We start from the raw sequence: 19,804 nt of genomic DNA, 5'->3' as shown, positions 1-19,804 counted from the left end.
AATATAAAATAGGTCTGGGATTATAGGCTGGAGGTAGAAAAAGCCCCTGGGTTCCACCCCCAGTACCACAAAAAGAAAGAAAGAAAGAAAGAAAGAAAGAAAGAAAGAAAGAAAGAAAGAAAGAAAGAAAGAAAGAAAGAAAGAAAGAAAGAAAAGAGGAAAAGAAACTTTAAACTGGGCATGGTGGTGCACAGTTGTAATCCCAGCATTCGGGAGGCTGAGACAAGAGACTCTGGGTTTGTGACCAGCCTCAGCTACTTAGTGGGGCCCTTTGCAACTTAGTGAGGCCCTGTTTCAAAATAAAGGATAAAAATAGGGTTGGGGGTGTAGCTCGGAGGTAGAATGCCCCAGGTTTCATCCCTAGTACTGCAAAAAAAAAAAAAAAAAAGAAATTTTGTAAATTAAGTGTTTAAATATATATAAATAAATATGCATACACACGTGTGTGTAATTGGCGCTGGGGATTAAACCTAAGGCCTTGTGCATGCTAAGCACACGCTCTCCCACTGAGCTACCCCCTCAGCCCTAGTTAAAGAATTATCAGCCATGATAACTTTCACTGGTTGGAGGGCAGATAATTGATGTCTCCTAGGTGTGCTGCTTGGCAAAACCCTGTTTTACAAACTGAGTAGAGGAGGAGTGTCTAAAAATGATGGTAGAAAACACTCCCACAAATAGTATGGTAAGGTTAATGGCTTGAATAAAGAAAAAAAAAAGTTAGTGCTTTTTCTGGCTGGAGATGAGGAATACGAGAGGAAGAGTTACCTGCATAGTGCAGAGCTGTTTTCCCAGAGCTGTCAATACTCTCGGCTGGGCATCTGGACTATAAGACAAAAAATAAGTCCTTTGTGGGGAGGGAAAGGCCTCTGCACAGTCACGACGCAGGCAGAGTGACAAGCTCGGCTGGCGTGTCTGTCCACCCCCCCCCTTACACCATTACTCCATCAGCCCCGGGTCACCCCGCTGGCTAATCTGCTCGCCTGGTCTCTCTTTCCCCCCATTTTCTTTCCTAATTCTCCGTCTCCCTTCCTAAAGGCAGCTTTCTCTTAAGAACCACCTCCACAGTCCATGCACCCGCGCCTCCCATCCTCTCCCGAACCCGCCATGCCTCAGTATCTGCCCGTTGGGCCCCATGGAGATGGCCCTGGTAGAAGTCACCAGCAGTTTTCCAAAGACGCTGAGACTTCTGTCCTCTGCGCACCAGCCTTTCCCGCCAGTACATTCCTTCTTCTCTAAACGCTCCTCCCTCTCAGCTCCCTGTCTCTGGCCCAGCCCATCCTCTTTTGCTTTTCCTCTACTACTCTGGCCGTCCCACCTCCCTCAGCCAAACATAAACTCCAGGTCTTTCCACTGCCCTCCTCGGAGCTCTCTTCCTTGGATTCTCATCCACACCCCAAGCTTCAAATCCACCCAGAGGTCTAGAGGCTCGCGACTCCCAGGGTCGATCTCACCAATAACGACTCACTAGTGTGTACATGGTAGCTAGCGCGTGCCAGGCTCTGTTCAAGGAATTGCATTAAGGCTCCTAACAACCCTAGTTAGATACTACTCACACCTCCATTTTCACACGAGGAACTGAAGCAGAGATGTTAATAATAATTTCTCAAGTCCCAGTGAATGGCTGAGCCAGGATTTGAAGCCGTCAGCCAGCACGCATTCTTCTTCACGCTCGCTTGTCAACTGGGAGTGTCGGGCTTGATAACCCAGTGTGCATCCTGACAGGCGCCTCCAGGCAAAAATTCCCCTCTTCCACACCCAACCTGTTTCTCTTAGGTCCTTTATCATCTCTGTGAGCTGCGCCATCCTTTAGACCATGAGCCAGTAAACCATCACGTCACCTTTGATTTCTCCTCCTCCTCCCACATCTAATCTAATGGCCATTCTATCAAGCCTGTCTGCAAACCGTACCTCTGATCCATTCCCCGTTACCACCGCCAGAGTCTCAGCCAGCGCCTGCTCACCTGGTTAGCTAAGGCAGCCTCCTTGTGGGTCTCCCCACTCTGCTTTCCTCCTCTTAATAGCTTCTCTACACAACTAGAATGACCTTAAAACCTTAAGTGTTGCCATCTACTTGAGAGCCCTTCCTGATTCCACGCTGTGCTGAGGACTAGTTACTTAGTCCAGCTGTCACGACACCCAGGGCCCACATTTCCATATTTCCTGTGTCACATTTCTTCCCCTACTGCTTCAACCCCGACTCATGCCCTGGCTTTCTGTCCTTCTGGCCAGCACCATTTCTATCTCAGGCCCTTTGCACCTGCTGTGCCTGGCATGCATCCCAGGAACATATTGGGGAACTCCATTTAAATATCACCTCCACCAAGATGCCTTCCCTAAACAGCCACTTCTTAGTTATCTTAAGTTTTCTTCCTAGAGCTTTACAATTGGTACTGGATATTTGTGTTCTTATTTACCAGCCTGTGAGGTCCACCAGGAGAGTGACTGCTCTGTTCGTCAGTATATATTCACCGCTTAGCACCATGCGTGGTGGTAGGAGAACACTTGGTATAAGAAAGGACAGGAGGGCTGGCCAGCTCTCAGGGCGAGGGCGTGGGTTCCTCTGAGTCTACGGAATCTCCTACGGCTCTACTGGTGCTCACTGCCTTGAGGAGACAGAGCTCTAAAATGGTATTCACTGGAGAGCGCGCATATGCAGCAGACACACAATAAGAGCGAAGGCCTGGAGAGCACAAAGAGATAGGTCACCAAGGACAGAGGGTGGAGGATGAGCAGAGGAGGAGACAGCCAGTCACATCACAGAAAGCCTGGCTTGTCCAAGAGGTGGAACACTGACTAGAGAGGGCCAGGACACAAGGGACCTGGCCCCACAGGAGGGCTGACATTTCACCAGCTACCCCAAAGGAGAACTGGGGTCACAGAGTGTGCAAGCTAGAGGAGGTAAGATCAACCGACCTCAGAGTGAGATGCCTGCCCTTTCGTGGTAAGAAGAATGGAGATCGAGTTACTACTTACCAGGCTCTGGCCTAATTTTAGAACGGCACAAGGAACTGTTTAAAGGCTTCAAAGATTCCAGACAAAAACCAACCCATTTGCATAACCAGATATAAAATTACATTCGAGGCTAGAATATCTGGTCCTAGCCCACATGGACTGCCAGCTTGTCAGGTTAAATCTTCCTTAAAATCAGAGTCAGATGCAAGGTCTGAACAGCCAAGTCAGAAGGTGACAGAGATTTAAGACACAACAGCAACAACACCCTAAGATGAGACGAAGACTGTAGCTACAGCTGGGTGCTGGGGCAAGTGAGGGATTTTCAGTTCTCTCGAGTGCTCAGCCCTGGAGGAGGCAGGTAAGAAAAGCTCTACATGAATTGTCTTCAGGGGAAGGTCTCACAGTGCCGCATCCCAAACACTGATCTATTTTTCTTGACTTTTGCTTCAAAGACCTGCCGAGGGCCAGCATTCCTGGGACTGGCAGTAGCGTGCTTCATGTAATGCAAGTCAAGAAGCTGCGTGATCAACAGGGCAGACGAGCTGAAGGATGTGACCACATTTCTGCATTAGAATTTGAAAGTCAAATTAAAGCAAGATGCTGGGTCCCACACAGTGCCTGTGAGGGCCGAGAACAGGCCCTCACAGCTTGACAGAACAGACAGTACTCCAAACATGCATTTTATGGCTCTATGCTGTTCCTGAAAACAGCCAGCTTGCATTTGGACTGGCAACAGCTGGAGGTTACTATAAAGACGGCGATTGGGGCTTCATTAAATAAGCAACTTTATAGATGTATGGAAGTCATCACCTTAGGGCATCATTACAAACTTTCTGGCAAGGTTATCAAACCAGGCTGATGGCTTAGCATTATAGAGAATAAAACCAAGGACTTAAAACAGGAACCAAGTTACACTCAAGGAAAACAATGTCTAAAATTTTGTTTCTCAAAAAGAGCTGCATTTGGCTAAGGATATAGAGAGAGAATACCAAAACACTGGAGATCCGGCATGGCAAGTATTTCCAACAGTTTGTGAAGACTGTGTAGCGGTTGCAAGTCCTTTGGAAAAGGGAAAGAGGAACTGAATTGAAAGGGGAGAAAGGCTGATCCTAGGAAGACACTCCAAATTTTGGTTCTGAGCCTCCTCTCTGCCAACGGAGTTGCTATAGCAACAATCTTCTCCTAGTCTATCATTCCAGTAAGGAGAGCACTTAGGACACATGGATTCATGCATGCATGCTCATGTGCAGACACACATACACACACATGCACGCACACGGGAGAGATTTCGCTTTTCACGGATAACCTTGACATGCTAAAAGGGGCACATTTCTCACTTGGCGTTGGCACCACCTCTTTACCTGAAGGAGCTTCTTGACGCACTCCTGGTGGCCATTCTTGGCTGCGAGGTGTAGAGCGCTGTGCCCTGAATGGATAGAAAAAATAGAAACTGAGGGATAAAGGCCACACGTTTGCATCTCTTTCTAATCTCTACTGAAGATGACTGTGAGCAAATACTTTGCTCTCCAACAAAGACAGAATTGTTCCTCGGGAGATTCTGGCCTCACATTCTTCAGTGCCACAGAAGCGGAGAGGGCACAGGGCGCCCGCCCACCCGATAACATTCACAGGCTCCACGCCTGTTCTCTTGGGGTACAATTAAGCTTTGGGATTGAGGCCTGCGGTGAACTCATGACATGGGGGTTAGAAGTTCTGCTTTTAGCTGTCAATGTGTGTGCCAAATGTCCCGTGTCCACAAAAGCCACACCAGGCTAGGACCACAACAGGCCTAGAAACCCAGAAAAGGCAGCCTGCAGGCCAAGGGAGCATACCAGAAATCCACGTACTACTGACCTCTTATTTCCCTCTTCTCCAAAAGTACTCCAGCCCTCAGCAGACATTACCTAGAGTTTTTAGATTTTCAGAGTTCTTAACATGGAAGAAGGGAAAGAGCTGTAAAACAACATCCTATTAAAGACACACTAACGTTCCCTTCATGAGACTCTAGTGTTTGGGTGGTTGGAGAGCTTCCAGGACTCCCAATACTTTAACCAACTATCCCCACTGCCAAATAGACCTATAGGAGAAGTCCCAGTTCCATCCATGGAGAGGGGCTCAGGGGTGGCCAGAGGGGCAGAAGACTGCTGCCCCGGGCCTCTGCAGTCACCCTATGTCTAACTTGGATTCTCTCCTCTAGAATTGCCAAACGGCTTGCTCTCTTATCTCTTTCTGATGCCACTTGAAATGCTGCCTTTTGAAGGCCTTCCTCGAACTACCTATTAAGAATTCCAGTTCCTAGCCAGGCGTGGTGGCGCACGCTTGTAATCCCAGCATTCGGGAGGCTGAGACCCGGAGAATTGTGGTTCTCCGGACAGCCTCAGCTACTTAGTGAGGCCCTCTGCAACTCAGTGAGACCCGGCTTCAAAATAAAGAATAAAAAATAGGGCAGGGGGTGTAGCTTGGAGGTCGAATGCCTCTGAGTTCCATCCCTAGACCCACAAAAACAACAACAACAACAAAAATCCAGTTCCTAGCCGGGTGTGGTGGCGCACCCTTATAATCCCCGTGCTTGGGAGGCTGAGACAGAAGGATCGCATAGGTTCAAAGCCAGCCTCAACTACTTAGTGAGGCTCTCAGAAACTTACTGAGACCTTGTTTCCAAATAAATTATAAAATAGGGCTGGGGGTATAGCCCAGGGGTAGAAAGCCCCTGAGTTCCACCCCCAGTACCACACACACACACACACACACACACACACACACACACACTCTCCAGTTCTCCCCTGACTCTTCATCTGCACTTTCTGCTTTCCTTCTTTAGTTTCCATAGCACCTGGTACTCTCTACCTCTCTTTCCCCACCTCCCTTTATATGCATGCACACACATAATTACACACATATGTAGTTATGTGTTTGCCCCCCCCCCGCCACTAGAATACACTCAGTAGAAACAGGCATTTGTCTGTCTCCTAACCTGTGGTATCCCTAGTGCTGGGGCACGGGAGGCTCCCAGTACCTGCTTGTCAACTGGAATTAGAGGCTACGTTAATTTAAAATGTTTGTAATGAGGGGCTTGCTACAACTGTCAGCCAATCCAAAACAGCCAGGAAACTCTTAAGTCTTGCATTTCCCAAACTACTTGACTAAGATATTCCCAACACAACACCTTTAAACAACTCACACTTTAGGACATGCTTAAAGTACGATTTCTCAATCTCAGCTCTACTGGTATTTTGTTTTATTTAATTATTTGTTTATCTATTTTTGTGGTACTAGGGATGGAACCCAGGGGCTTTCTACCTCTGGGCTACACTCCCAGATATATTTTATATTTTATTTGAAAACAGGGTCTCACTAAGTTGCTGAGAGCCTCACTAAGTAGCTGAGGCTGGCTTCGAATTTGCATGATCCTCCCGTCTCAGCCTCCCAAGCGCGGGAATTACAAGCATGCGCCACCACGCCAGGCTCTGGTATTTTAACCTGGGTAACTATTGTGGGCAGCTGTCTTGTAAACTGTAGGATGTTAAGCCACATCTCTGGCCTCTTCCAACTAGCTGTCCAGTGTGGCAATCAATGTCTCCAGATACTGCCACGCCACGCCCTGTAGAGAACCGTTGGTTTAGAGGAGCAATTTCCTTCATAATGTGGCCCATTTTCCTTTGTGGATTATTCTTCATTCTGTAACACTAATCAGAATTGACTGAGAGAATCACATGGCTTGGAAATACCATATTTAAGATCAGAGGATCACAGGATCATGCTGAGCTGTACAAAGTCCCATGTAAGGTCAAAAGAACAGATCCCTTCTATTCTGAAATCGATGTTCTGAGAGATCTTAAGGGCACGTGTGAGGGGGAGTTGCTTAGTTGGCGTGAAATGCCAAGATGCAGACATCCCTCTTCCCTTTCCCCCCAAAAATGAGGATTAGGAAAGATTAAGAAATGAGAGGAAAGAGATCCTGAAGAGTGGGACGTCAAACACCCTCTCTTCTTCTTTCTCCCTTATTGCATGAGATCTCCTCCCCTTCCAGGATGAATAAGGACACTAGTGTGACTCTAGTGACATGACGCATGAAATAGGCTTTCGTGGGCTAGCTTGGCCTCTCCAGCCATCATTTGTACAGTTTCCTAGGACAAGCACATTCCAAATTTTAAACAAATGCCTTACAAATGAACTTTTGGAAGGAGTCCTGATTGTAAGCTGGAGACTTGTTTATGTAGGGCATGCAATGCATTTAACTTTGTTCATGTTAGGAATCAAAGCCATTCTACACAAAACAGTACCCATTTGAGAAAGGCACAGTTCTCCAAGAACGCTGTGGTGAGACACGCATCATAGCACAAATGACAGCCTTTCATTCCGCTCCCAGTACTCCAGTCGTACCTGGAAGTGAGCACTGGGTTTCCCTTGCTCTGTAATGTGTTTTCCTAATTAGCAGTATTTCTCAAGGGCTGGGGATGTAGCTCAGTGGCAGAGTGCTTGTCTAGCAGACACAAAGTCCTAAATTTGATCCACAGCATAACCAAAAATCAGCATTTTTTTAATCAGTATTTGAGACTATCTTAAAATAGCATCAAAACTCACTGGACACTACTACACAGAAGAGAAATGTCTCTCGTTGCTAACATTAGAACAAATTCTCTTTCTAAATGCAAATTTTCTAGGAGATAATATAATACATTGGTGATAGAATCTCGTTGTAAGAAGACAATGAAAAAGCATGGTTTTCATACTCCCAATATACTGTTTATCTGTCTAGAGTATCAGTAAGCAATTTTTCCCACAGACAAATAACAAGGCCAACCCTAATTCAAGTGCATTCCAGCAGAACTTTGCTTACAAATAAAAAGACCAATGCTATTTATAAATCAAGTCTTTTTGACTACAACACGTGAGACCCTGTTTCAAAACATGTAGTCAAAGAGGATGATGATGATTGTTGTTATGGTACTAGGGATTGAGCCCAAGGGCTACTCTCCCAGACCTATTTTATTTTTTATTTTGAAATGGGGGTCTCACTAAGTTACCATGAGCTTCACTAAATTGCCAAGGCTGGCCTCTAACCTGCAACCCTCCTGTCTCAGTCTTCCAGGTACTAAAATAACAGTGCCACCATGCGTCTCTTTGAAGAGTCCTGTTATTGAAAGAGACTGTAAGCAGAAAGGCTTAGCCACCCAAGTCTTGAAATAACTCCCTCTAAACGACTTCAAACAGTATTTATTTAATGATATTGTTTGAAGTAGATTGTTGGAGAAAACAAGCAATAATTAGCTAATTATAATATAATAGAGGGATGACTGATGGAATTGAGATTATACTTCTTAAGTGCAGATGTAAATTTTTAAGACTGCGGAAGTCAGAGGATAAATAGAGATATGGCTAACTAATACCATAAAGCCAAAGTTTGAGAAATCAGTTTCTAATCATAATACAGAAATACTTAGAAATAAAAATAATGGGGCAGGGCGTGGTGACGTACACTTATAAGTACTTGGGAGGTTGAGGCAGGAGGATCACAGTTTTGTGGACAGCCTCAACTACTATGTGAGGCTCTCTGAAACTTAATGAGACTCTGTTTTAAAATAAAGAATAAGATATAGGGCTGGGGATGTTGCTCAGAGGTAGAATGCCCTTGGATTCAATCCCCGGTACTGCAAAAGAAAAACAAAGCCGGGCATGGTGGTGCACGCTTGTAATCCCAGAACTTGGGAGGCTGAGACAGGAGGATCACGCAGGTTCGAAGCCAGCCTCAGCTACTTAGTGAGGCTCTCAGCAACTTAGTGAGATGCTGTTTCCAAATAAAATAGAAAACAGGTCTGGGAGTGTAGCCCAGAGGTAGAAAGCCTCTGGGTTCCATCCCCAGTACCACAAAAACAAAAACAAAACAAAACAAAAAACAACAAAAAAGAAATACAAACAATGAAATGATACTTAACTAGATAAGTTTTAATATATTTTGTTAAAAAATCAGTGATTCCGAATGCAGAATATAAACAGGAAAAGTATACATTTATTTGGCCTTATTAACAATTTCAAAGATACTTAAGTACAAGTCCATTCACCTTCCTATATTCCCAGGAGAGAAATCAGATTGTAAAAAAAAGCTTCTTTATAATACCCATTCTTTCCATGAGTTATGAAGTTATCCTGTTATCTCCCATTATCTTTTTATTTGTTTGTTTGTTTTGTGCTACTAAAACGGAATTGAATTGAAGCTCAGAGCATTCTACCTCTGAGCAACAGACCCAGCCCTGTTTTGTAAATTATTTTTTTGTTTGGAAACAAGGTCTTCCTAGGTTGCTGAGAGCGTCACTATATTGCTCAGAATGTCCTCGGGCCTGCAATCCTCCTGTCTCCACTTCCCAAGTACTGAGATTACAGGTGTGCACCACCACATGTGGCTCCCCCTTTAAAACACAGTATAGATGCGCATGGTGTTATTGCATGAAATCAAGGTGTTTTTCCAAATGTGCACCATCTGGAATATTTTCATGACCAGGCTGTGCTGAGCCTTGTACACGGTTGGCCCCTATGACGGTCCCATGTATATGAATTAAAAACAAGTCAAGTACTATGAATCATCCATTCCTTTCTGGTTTCCCTTTATTACCAATTAAAATATGAACTACATTTATTGAGTATAACTGGCAGCTACACTTACAATGACTCATCCTCTAAAGTGCCTGAGTTTTAAGATGACTATTATCCTTTATATTTTCATATCAAATTGGAGTGGGACTAGGGGTGTAGTGGAATGCAGGGCCACCCAGAAATCGTAAAAGCTAAGCCAGCAACTGGAGATGTAGAGAAGAGGAAGGGCCTGTGAGTTACCCCCTCTAAGGAATCTCTACGTATTATATTTTCAAACCTCAGCCTCTTATTCTCCTAGATCTCTTTTACAACAAAAGTAGTTTTATTAGGAAAGCCAAGCATGCAAAGAGATCAGAGACAATTTAAGATACACAAGTATGATATAAACTGCAAATCATCCTTTAATCTGTTTCTACCTTCTTCTACAGCACACCTTTAATTTTAACCAAATTGTTGCCCAGAATTTTCCTGCTTTCCAAAATGCCAGATGTGGCCACATGCCATGTAGTCCCCAGTGAGATTTGAGTGGGAATACATGTGTGCAAATCGAGGGCTGCACCTGCCCTTCCTCTTGATGCTGCTGAGCTGCGGAGCCCTGGGGCGCCATCATGGACCACCAAGATCTGGGTGCACATCACAAAGGACTCTCGATCCTCCCGGAGTGGACCAGAGCTGCCACAGCAATCTGGGGTTTTCTTTTTTTTTTTTTTGGTGGTGGTACTGGGGTTCCTGGAAACTCTTCTACCTCCGGGCTACACTCCCAGACCTATTTTTTTTTAATGTGGAAACAGGGTCTCTTAAGCCAGCAAGGCTGGCTCTGAACCTGCGCGATCCTCCTGTCTCTGCCTCCCAAGCGCGGGGATCACAAGTGTGCTCCACCACGCCCGGCTCAATCTGGGGTTTTCAATTGAGAGCAATCAAATTCTGACATGTGAGCTAATGTTATTTTGGATTCTGTCACATAATTACAAATATATATTTTTGTTAATAAAGAGAGAGAATGAATGCCTCAGAGAACCACTGATAACTGACAGAAGATTCTTTGGCCTTCTTCAATTCTCTGATAATACTTCTGTTTAATTCCATCTACTACTCCAGGGTGCTACGTACAGGCATTCCAAAACAAACAAAAACGGGCATCAGCTTTGCTATTTGCCCAGAAGCGTTTTCTAAAGAAATAGCTAGAATTCCCAGTTCTTGCATCAGTGGAGAAGAGCAAATAAGCACTGAAGGGTGCCGGACAAACAACACGGCTCTAGCTGCGAGATAGCCCAGGAGCTGACCTGCCCGCCCGGCCCTATGTGCCTGTGGTGCTGTCTGCCAAACAGGCAATTAGGGAACAGGGACATTTCTCCCCAAACAAAAACAACTGATGATCTTCCATGCCATTTGGTGCTTGCTTTTTTTTTTTTTTCTTTTCTGACTTTTAAAATGAAAGTACTTGGCATGATGATTGTCAAACTTTCTTTTTTCTTTTTCTCTTCTTTGATTAGTATCTGAAACCTTCCAATAGTGCAATGGTAAAAGAGGAAAAAGGTGAGCTATGATCTGGCTGAAGTAGGGAAAATCATGATAACTTAGGTGCCAAGTGCAGTAAGTAGGTATGTGAGCTGGGCGCGTCGAGGATGCCCACAGTGGCCATTACACTCAGCCTTTAAAGCTCCCAAGGATGACTGTTGATCTTGTGCTATAATTATACCCAAGGTCTTATCTTCCTTTAGGGCTTTGCTCATAAGATTGGTTGTAAGGCAGCCATAAAAAAAATCTCAGAATTCCAAACATTTCATGTGGAAAGATAACTTTAAAAAAAAGATACTAAAAACCCTTTGCTTCTAATTAGTTCAATCCAGTTAAGAGTTTAAGAAGCAGAAAATTGTACCAATGTGACCATCTTCTAGACTTTGTAATAAAAAGGATAAAATGGGTCAGTATAATATATTTAGAAAGGTGTCCCCAACCCCAACAAACAAACACACAAAAAAGAAACCTACAGGGCAGTATGATTTATGGTAACAGATTTTTGTACCAGTTCTAACCAGGGTTTGAGACTGAAGATGACGGCACCTCAGAAATAATGTGGCAATATTTAAGGTAGGTTTACTGACAGACCTAGCCTGTCTTCTTAGGGGGTGCGGGGGGTACTGGGGATTAAACCCAGGATTAAACCATTCTAACCTCTGAGCTATACCCTCAGATCTACTATATTCTTTATTTTTGAAACAGGGTCTCACTAAGTTACAGACAGCCTCACTACTCACTAAATAGCTGAAGTTGGCCATGAACCTTCAATCCCCCTGTCTAAGTCTCCCAAGTAATGGGATAATAAGCATGCACCACCATGCCTGCTGCCTTTTTTTTTAGCTGAGCCATTGAATCCATTCTCTCACCATTAAAATGTTTGCATTAATGATGATCACTGAGTCACAGCGTGATCACAGCCTCTTCCTTCCTTTATATTCACATTTGTTTTCTGAGGAGGAGAGTTGGGGAGTGGGCACTGCAGCAGACAGAAAAAACACAGGCAGAGGTAGTAAAAGCCACCACAATCTATCTTGTTTGCTGCAAGAGAAATAGTTCAAGCCGTGCTGCTCTAGATAACACAGCCGCCACTCCCGTGCCCTTTTCCCCATTCAATTCTGTCGTCCTTTGGTCCCTGTGTGATCTTTGCACTCTTTCAAAACATCACTGGGAAAAGCTAGTGCCTCCTTAGGACTGAAGGAAAACAATGAACACTGAGGACCAGACACTGGCCTCGTGGCTGAGCATGTCAGGTGAGAGGGAAGTGACTGGAAGCTCTGAGACTTTTTTCATCCATGAGACATTCAGACGATGTCCCAGGGCCACAAAGTGCTTGGATTCACCAATTTCAATCAATTTCCACAAATCAATTTCCACACAAAAAAACTGACCAGCCTAAAGAAGCATCTAGGATATATTCAGGCACGTCCTCTCGCATTCCTTCTTGGGGGATCATGCCATCTGAAGCCACGAGGATCTGGGCAATCCAGGTCTCTCAAAACCCAGTTAGGGCTCTGATGATAAATACAAACTATCCCCACATGATGTCATGTGGCCACACACACAAAAAAAAACCCCTACATATCCCAAGAACTTTGAATTGGGGAAATGATACTGGTGGAATATTAAATTAAAAAGTAAGATGTAGGATTTATTATATAATGTGATCTCAGCTATGCAAAAATGTGCTAGGGAGAATGTGTAAGGAAATAGAACAAAACAGTAATACTGTTTTTTTTTTTTCTTTCTAGTAGGAATAGAAGCACTGGTTATCATTTTTATGCTTTTCTGTACTTTGCAAGTTTTCTTTAATGAGCATGCATTAGCCAGGTATAGTAACACACACCTGTAATCCCAGTACTTGGGAGGATTGCAGGCTTGCAGCTAGTCTCAGGTACTTAGGCCCTCTGCAACTTAGTAAGACCTGGGGATGTAGCTCAGAGGTAGACTGTCCCTGGGTTCAATTCCCAGTTCCACAATGAGTGAATAGATAAATAAAATAATAAGAATATATTAAAGGAATTTACTTTTTCTCCATAATAAAAGGGAGATGTTTGGTCAAGATGGAAATAACTAGACTTCTGTCAAATCGGTTTCCTAACAATAAATGCAATGGAACAAACCTATATGATAGCACTGGTATATGTCCTCTAAGCCAGTTCTTTTAGATTATGATTTTCTTAGAGACAAAACCTCCTTTACTTAACAGGACAAACACCTCATTAAAGGCAGAGGTACGTTAGCTTTGTGTATATGTGGTATAACTTTAAAAGAAATGACAATCAAGCCAGGCGTGGTGGTGCACGCTTGTAATCCCAGTACTTAGGAGGCTAAGACAGGAAGATTGCAGTTTGTGGTCATCCTCAGCAATTTGTGAGGCCTTCTGCAACTTAGTGAGACCCTATTTCAAAATAAAGAACAATCGCCGGGTGTGGTGGCGCACGCTTGTAATCCCCGCGCTTGGGAGGCGGAGACAGGAGGATCGCGCAGGTTCGAAGCCAGCCGCGCGCGCTGGTTTAGGAGACCCTGTTTCCAAAATGAAAATGTAAAAATAGGTATGGGAGTGTAGCCCGGAGGTAGAAGGGCTTCCAGGAACCCCAGTACCACAAAAAAAAAAAAAAAGAACAAAATGAGGCCAGGGGTGTAGCTCAGAGGTAGAATGCCCCTGGGCTCAAATTTCCAATGTCATAAATAAATAAAGTAAATAAATAAAATGACAATCAATTTTTAAAAAATAAGTAGAATTTAAAAAATGACAATCAGGCCCCTTTAGCGTGGATCTATCATACCTATTGAATAACTATGGAAGACTATACTAAAATAGAGAAAATTGGAGAAGGTACTTATGGAGTTGTGTATAAGGGTAGACACAAAACTACCGGTCAAGTGGTAGCCATGAAGAAAATCAGACTAGAAAGTGAAGAGGAAGGGGTTCCTAGTACTGCAATTCGGGAAATTCCTCTATTAAAAGAACTTCGTCATCCAAATATAGTCAGTCTTCAGGATGTACTTATGCAGGATTCCAGGTTATATCTCATCTTTGAATTTCTTTCCATGGATCTCAAGAAATACTTGGATTCTATCCCTGCTGGTCAATTCATGGATTCTTCACTTGTTAAGAGTTATTTGTACCGAATCCTTCAGGGAATTCTGTTTTGTCACTCTGGAAGAGTTCTTCACAGAGACTTAAAACCTCAAAATCTATTGATTGATGACAAAGGAACAATTAAACTTGCTGATTTTGGCCTTGCCAGAGCTTTTGGAATACCAATTAGGGTATATACACATGAGGTAGTAACACTCTGGTATAGATCTCCAGAAGTATTGCTGGGCTCAGCTCGATACTCCACTCCAGTTGACATTTGGAGTATAGGCACCATATTTGCAAAATTGGCAACTAAGAAACCACTTTTCCATGGGGATTCTGAAATTGATCAACTCTTCAGGATTTTCAGAGCATTGGGCACTCCCAACAATGAAGTATGGACAGAAGTGGAATCTTTACAGGACTATAAGAATACATTTCCCAAGTGGAAACCAGGAAGCCTGGCAGCTCATGTCAAAAACTTGGATGGAAATGGCTTAGATTTGCTCTCAAAAATGTTAGTCTATGATCCTGCCAAACGAATTTCTGGCAAAATGGCACTGAATCATCCTTATTTTGATGATTTGGACAGTCAGATTAAGAAGATGTCGTTTTCTGACAAAAAGTTTCCACATGTTATATCAAGAATGATAGTTGCTTTTTACTGTTGATTCTGTTTTTTGTCTTGTATATTTTTCTTCTCACTGTTGAAAAACTTCAGCTGTACTTCATCTTCTACTTTCAAAAGTGTTAACTTAAAAATGTAAATATTGTTCTATATGAATTTAAATATAATTCTGTATATGTATGTAGATCTCACTGTCAACTATTTACTACTATAATAAAAGTATAATACTGATTTCAAGAAAAATGACAATCAACTTTAAAAACAAACAAAAAACAGGGTCTCGAGATTAAAGATGACTTTAACTAGTACAAGATAAATTAGTAGTCTTCTCAAGGTAGTAGTTTAAAGAAACTATGTACTCTTCTATAGGAATTGGCATTTATCAAAATATTTTTGGAACTCTCTGTAGAACTGCTTAGAAAACTTGTTCTGTTACTTCAATCTCTCCCTATTTTTGACCAAAAATGGCTTTACCAGTTTAACGCATCATTTACCTGACTTGACTGCAAGCAGTTGTTAGCCTGTCCGAAAAAAACCTATTCTCAAAAGATAAAGATCTCCAACCACTGAGACCTTTTTTTAAAAAATGCCACAGACTTTGAAAACAATTCTGAAACATAAGTTTCCAACTATATTATGTATAATCATAACATTCCTGCAATACCTCACTGATCCCCCAAGATGACTACACTGCAGAGGCCAATTCTGAGGAGGGAGAGAAAGATCTATTATAGATTAATCAAAAGCCTAGATAAAGCCTATGGAATTAGGTTGATTTTACATTCCGGTAAGAACTAACAAAAACCTATTAGAAGCCAAAGAGTTCCAAACGCAACAGAGAAATAAAGAGCCATCAGTAGTTACTTTGATACTTTCTTTTTTTTTATGTGTGTGTGTGTGTGTGTGTGTGTGTGCACGCGCGCGTGCGTGTATGTGTTACTGGAGAATGAACCTGGGGACATTCTACTTCTGAGCTCCACCACCCCCAGCCTGATTTTTTTCATATTCTTTGTTTTGAAACAGTTTCTCATTAAGTTGCAGAGGGCCTCACAAGTTGCTGAGGGTGGCCGCTAACCTGTGTATCTCCTGTCTCAGCCTCCCACGTGTTAGGATTATGAGCACACGCCACCACCACGCCTGGCTTGCTTTGGTCCTTTCCAAAGGCTAGCAGAATCCCAGGCTAGAGACCCTAGGGGCTCTTTCTCAGAGGACAATGCTTATAAATATGGCAAGTGCATTACACCAAGTGATTTCTTCTTTTTATCATTTGTCAACACTGGCTTCACATTAGAATTACCAGAAGAGCTTTAAAAAAGGACCAGCTGACTGGCAACCTAGACACAGTGGCAGGCCATCAAGATGAAGTTCATGGCTTCTGTCCACATAGCTCATCTCAGCTAGTTGAAGAAACAAGTTACTAAATAATTCACTCCATCTATCATCTTACACTGTGATTCATAAAAACAAAAGTTAGAGAATTATTGCTTGGCCCATGGATACAATCTTGGGAAATAATGTAATAACCAGGGTATGAGAAGAACACAGCCTTTAGCTGCCTAGGCACAGAGTTACAAGGGCACAGAAGAATGATGAAATCATGTCAGAGCTGATCCTGTTTTCTTCTTTGGCTTATATATAGACCTAAATGCCACAATGAATATACATCACCTTTGTGATACCTACCCTCAAGCTGGCCTATAAATTGAGAGATTAAAAACCACATACCAGTAGTATCCTGGGCAGTCACATCCACGCCATGAGCAACCATGACCCTGAGGCATTCCACGTGTCCTTTGGCAGCTGCAAGGTGGAAACTGGAAAGAGAGGAAAACAACCTCCTTAGGATTTCCATACCTTAGGGCTGGTCTGCAGTGAAGTTTTTGCCTCTTCATCTATACTTTCTCAAACTCCATAACCACCCACTCAGTAGGTATTATTATCACCCTTATTTTGTCATGTGTATTTTTAAATTTTGTTGTTGTTGTTGTTGTTGTTGATGTAGATTCTCACTATGTGATCCAGGTTGGTCTTGAACTCCTGGCCTCAACTTATCCTCCTTTCTTAGCCTCCCGAGTAGCTGGGATGATAGGCATGCACCACCATACTTAACCTCACTTAAAAGATGAGAAAATAGAGAATCAGTAGTCTGAGCATTTGTTCATTGACACCTTTTCTTTTGTGGTGGTGAGGATTGAACACGGGGCCTCATGCATGCTAAACACATGCTCTTCTCCTGAACCATAACTCAGCCCCTCATTGAATCTTTCATTATGTGATGGAATAAGAGCTTGACCTTAGGTCTTTCCACCCAAAGACCAAGCTTGAAATAAGATTCAGCCGCATTCTTAATCCTTTATAAAATAAGAGACAAAGTGCCCCAACTAGACTCAGTTCCTACACAATAAGTCCTAATCAACTTTTTCTGTCATCTAGCGCTTTCACCAACATCATCATCTCTATGTAATAGGCTCTATAAGAATTAACTTATCTGAGTTACACAATGGTCAAAGTTCTCGGATAGTATCAGTGCCAAATGTACTGCTATGTTGTAGCTAAATAACCACAGTGCTTACATGTGTCTCCTGTGCCTCAAGCACCATTCTACACACACTTCTGGATATTATGTCTTTTTATTCCCGTAACAGCTGTTTTTAGTCTTATTTATTTTTAAAACAGGGACTCACTGAGTTGCAAAGGGCCTTGCTAAGTAGTTGAGGCTATCTGCAAACCGCAATTCTCCTGTCTTACCCTCCAGAGTGAGCCACCATGCCTGGCCCATAAAGGCTTTTTTGTTTTTAAGATAAACTTTTTCTTTTTTAAAAATATTTGCATTGTAGTCATACATCTTAACGGAGTACAAGATGGTATAGGCATACATGCACACATCACCCAATTAGCCCTTACCCAAGTCCCTCCCCATCCCTCCTCATGTTTGGCTTAGTGACTGACTTTGAATGTACATCACATACATTAGGGCCCAGCAGCCTCTCCCACGGGATTTCCCTCTTCCCCTCTCCTATGCCCCTCAGGTCGCCTTATTTGCTCATCTATGATTTCTCCTTCTAGAGTTCTTCCTATGACCTTTTTCCTCCCTAGTTCCGCATATTAAGAAGAGCATCAATTTTTTACTTTTGGTGACTGGCTAATTTCGCTTAGCACAATGTTCTCCAGTTCCATCCACTTTCCTGTAAACGAGGAAGTTTTTTTCTTCTTTATGGCTGAGTAAAATTCCATTGTGTACATATCCCATAGTTTTGTAATCCATTCATCTGTTGATGGACATATTGGCTGGTTCTGTAGTTTGGCAATTGTGAATTGTGCAGCTATGAACATAGATATGCATGCATTAGTTTGATAGTTTGGTTTCCATTCTTTTGGGTAGAACTCAGAAGTGGTATTGCTGGATATTATGGCAGGTTCATTCCCATTCTTCTGAGGATCCTCCATAATGTTTTCCAAAGTGGTTACACTAATTTGCAACTTCATCAACAATGTATTAGAATTCTCACTTTTCCACATCCTCACTAGCATTTGTTGTTGTTTGTGTTTTGAATGATTGCCATTGTAGTTGGAGTTAGGTAAAATCTCAGGGTATTTTGATTTTCATCTCTCTGACTGCTAGAGATGTTGAACATTTTTTAATACATTTATTGGCCATTTGAATTTTTCTTTTGTGAAGTATCTATTTAGTTCACTTGTCCATTTTTGGTTATTTGTTTTCTTAGCATTGACTTTTTTGAGTTCTCTGTATTGTCTAGACATTAGTCCTCCTCTACCAGAGGAATAGTTGGCAATTTTTTTCCCCATTCTGTAAGCTCTGTTGAGGTTCTTGATAGTTTCCTTTGTTGTAGAGAAGCTCTTAAGTTTAATGCAATCCCACATATTAATCCACCTTTTAGTTTCTTGTACTTTTGGGGTCTTGTTGAGAAAGTCTGCACCTGTGCCTATGTGTTGCAGTGTTGGACCTATGCCCTCTTCAAGGAACCTCAAGGTCTCTGGTTTAATTTCCAAGTCTTTGATCCTTCTTGAATTGACTCTTGTACAGAGTGAGAAAGTGGGGTTCATTTCTGTTTTATGCATATAGTTAGCCAGTTTTGGCAATACCATTTGTTGAATAGGCTCTCTTTTTTCCAGTGTATGTTTTTGGCCCCTGAGCCAGAAATTGGCTGTAAGTGTGCAGATTTGTTTCTGAGTCTTCTGTTCTGCTCCATTGGTCTATATATCTGTCTCTATGCCAGTACCATGCTGTTTTTATTACTATGGCTTTATAGTATACTTTAAAGTCAAGTATTGTGATTCCTCCTGCATGGTTTTTGTTGCTGAGAACTACTTTGGCTATTCCGGGTTTTTGTTGTTCCAAATGAATTTAAAGACTGATTTTCTTATGTCTGGAATGACATTCATAATTTAATGAATCTGCATTGAATCTGTAAGATCACTTTTGGAAGAACGGCCATTTTGATGATATTTATTCTGCCTATCCAAGAGCATGGAAGATCTTTCCATCTCCTAAGGTATTATCAGATTTCTTTTTTCAATGTTTTATAATTTTCTTTAAAGAGGTCTTTTACAACTCTTTAATTAGGTGTATTCCTAAGTTTTATATTTTGTGGGATATCCTGAGTACCAGTATTTTCTGTATTTTTTTTCCCAGTGGAATTTTTGGTTGGCATAGAAAAAAACCTGATTTTTAAGACTGATTTCGTTTCCAGACACTGCTGAATCTATTGATCGGTATTATAAGCTTTTTGGTTGAGTTTCTTGGGTTTTCTTTAGTATCATGTCATCTGCAAATGGGAATAGTTACAGTTTTTCTTTTTCCTATTTGTACACCATTGATTACTGCTCTGGCTAGAGTCTCAAGTACTATATTGAAAAGAAGTAGTAATTACAGACATCCTTCTCTTGTTCCTGTTTTTAGGGAAAATTCTTGCAGTTTTCCCCCATTTAATATGATGTTGGCTGTGGGCCTATTTTATACTGACTTTATGATATTGTGGTATGTTCCTTCTCTTCCAATTCACTGACTG

General features: G+C 42.3%; 2 protein-coding genes across 4 annotated transcripts in view; one reads left to right on the top strand and one right to left on the bottom strand.

The window, feature by feature from the left end:
- RAI14 (retinoic acid induced 14) overlaps positions 1 to 19,804 on the bottom strand; it is a gene marked incomplete at both ends in the record, with an annotated part of 124,742 nt that overhangs the window by 23,073 nt on the left and 81,865 nt on the right. For all 3 annotated transcript variants that reach the window (XM_080692441.1, XM_080692439.1, XM_080692440.1), the window contains 3 exons: positions 766 to 823; positions 4,314 to 4,378; positions 16,500 to 16,588. In XM_080692441.1, the coding sequence (XP_080548567.1) occupies positions 766 to 823; positions 4,314 to 4,378; positions 16,500 to 16,588 (212 nt within the window). The remainder of the gene's footprint in view (positions 1 to 765; positions 824 to 4,313; positions 4,379 to 16,499; positions 16,589 to 19,804) is intronic.
- LOC308270437 (cyclin-dependent kinase 1-like) lies at positions 13,864 to 14,817 on the top strand (the record flags this gene model as incomplete). Its single annotated transcript, XM_080706341.1, has 1 exon — positions 13,864 to 14,817. One exon carries the CDS (start codon positions 13,864 to 13,866, stop codon positions 14,815 to 14,817), a length of 954 nt encoding a protein of 317 aa, XP_080562467.1.

This window comes from Muscardinus avellanarius, assembly GCF_963383645.1.
Source record: "Muscardinus avellanarius genome assembly, chromosome: 1".
Taxonomy (NCBI): domain Eukaryota; kingdom Metazoa; phylum Chordata; class Mammalia; order Rodentia; family Gliridae; genus Muscardinus; species Muscardinus avellanarius.
This window is presented reverse-complemented; position numbering and strand designations above follow the sequence as displayed.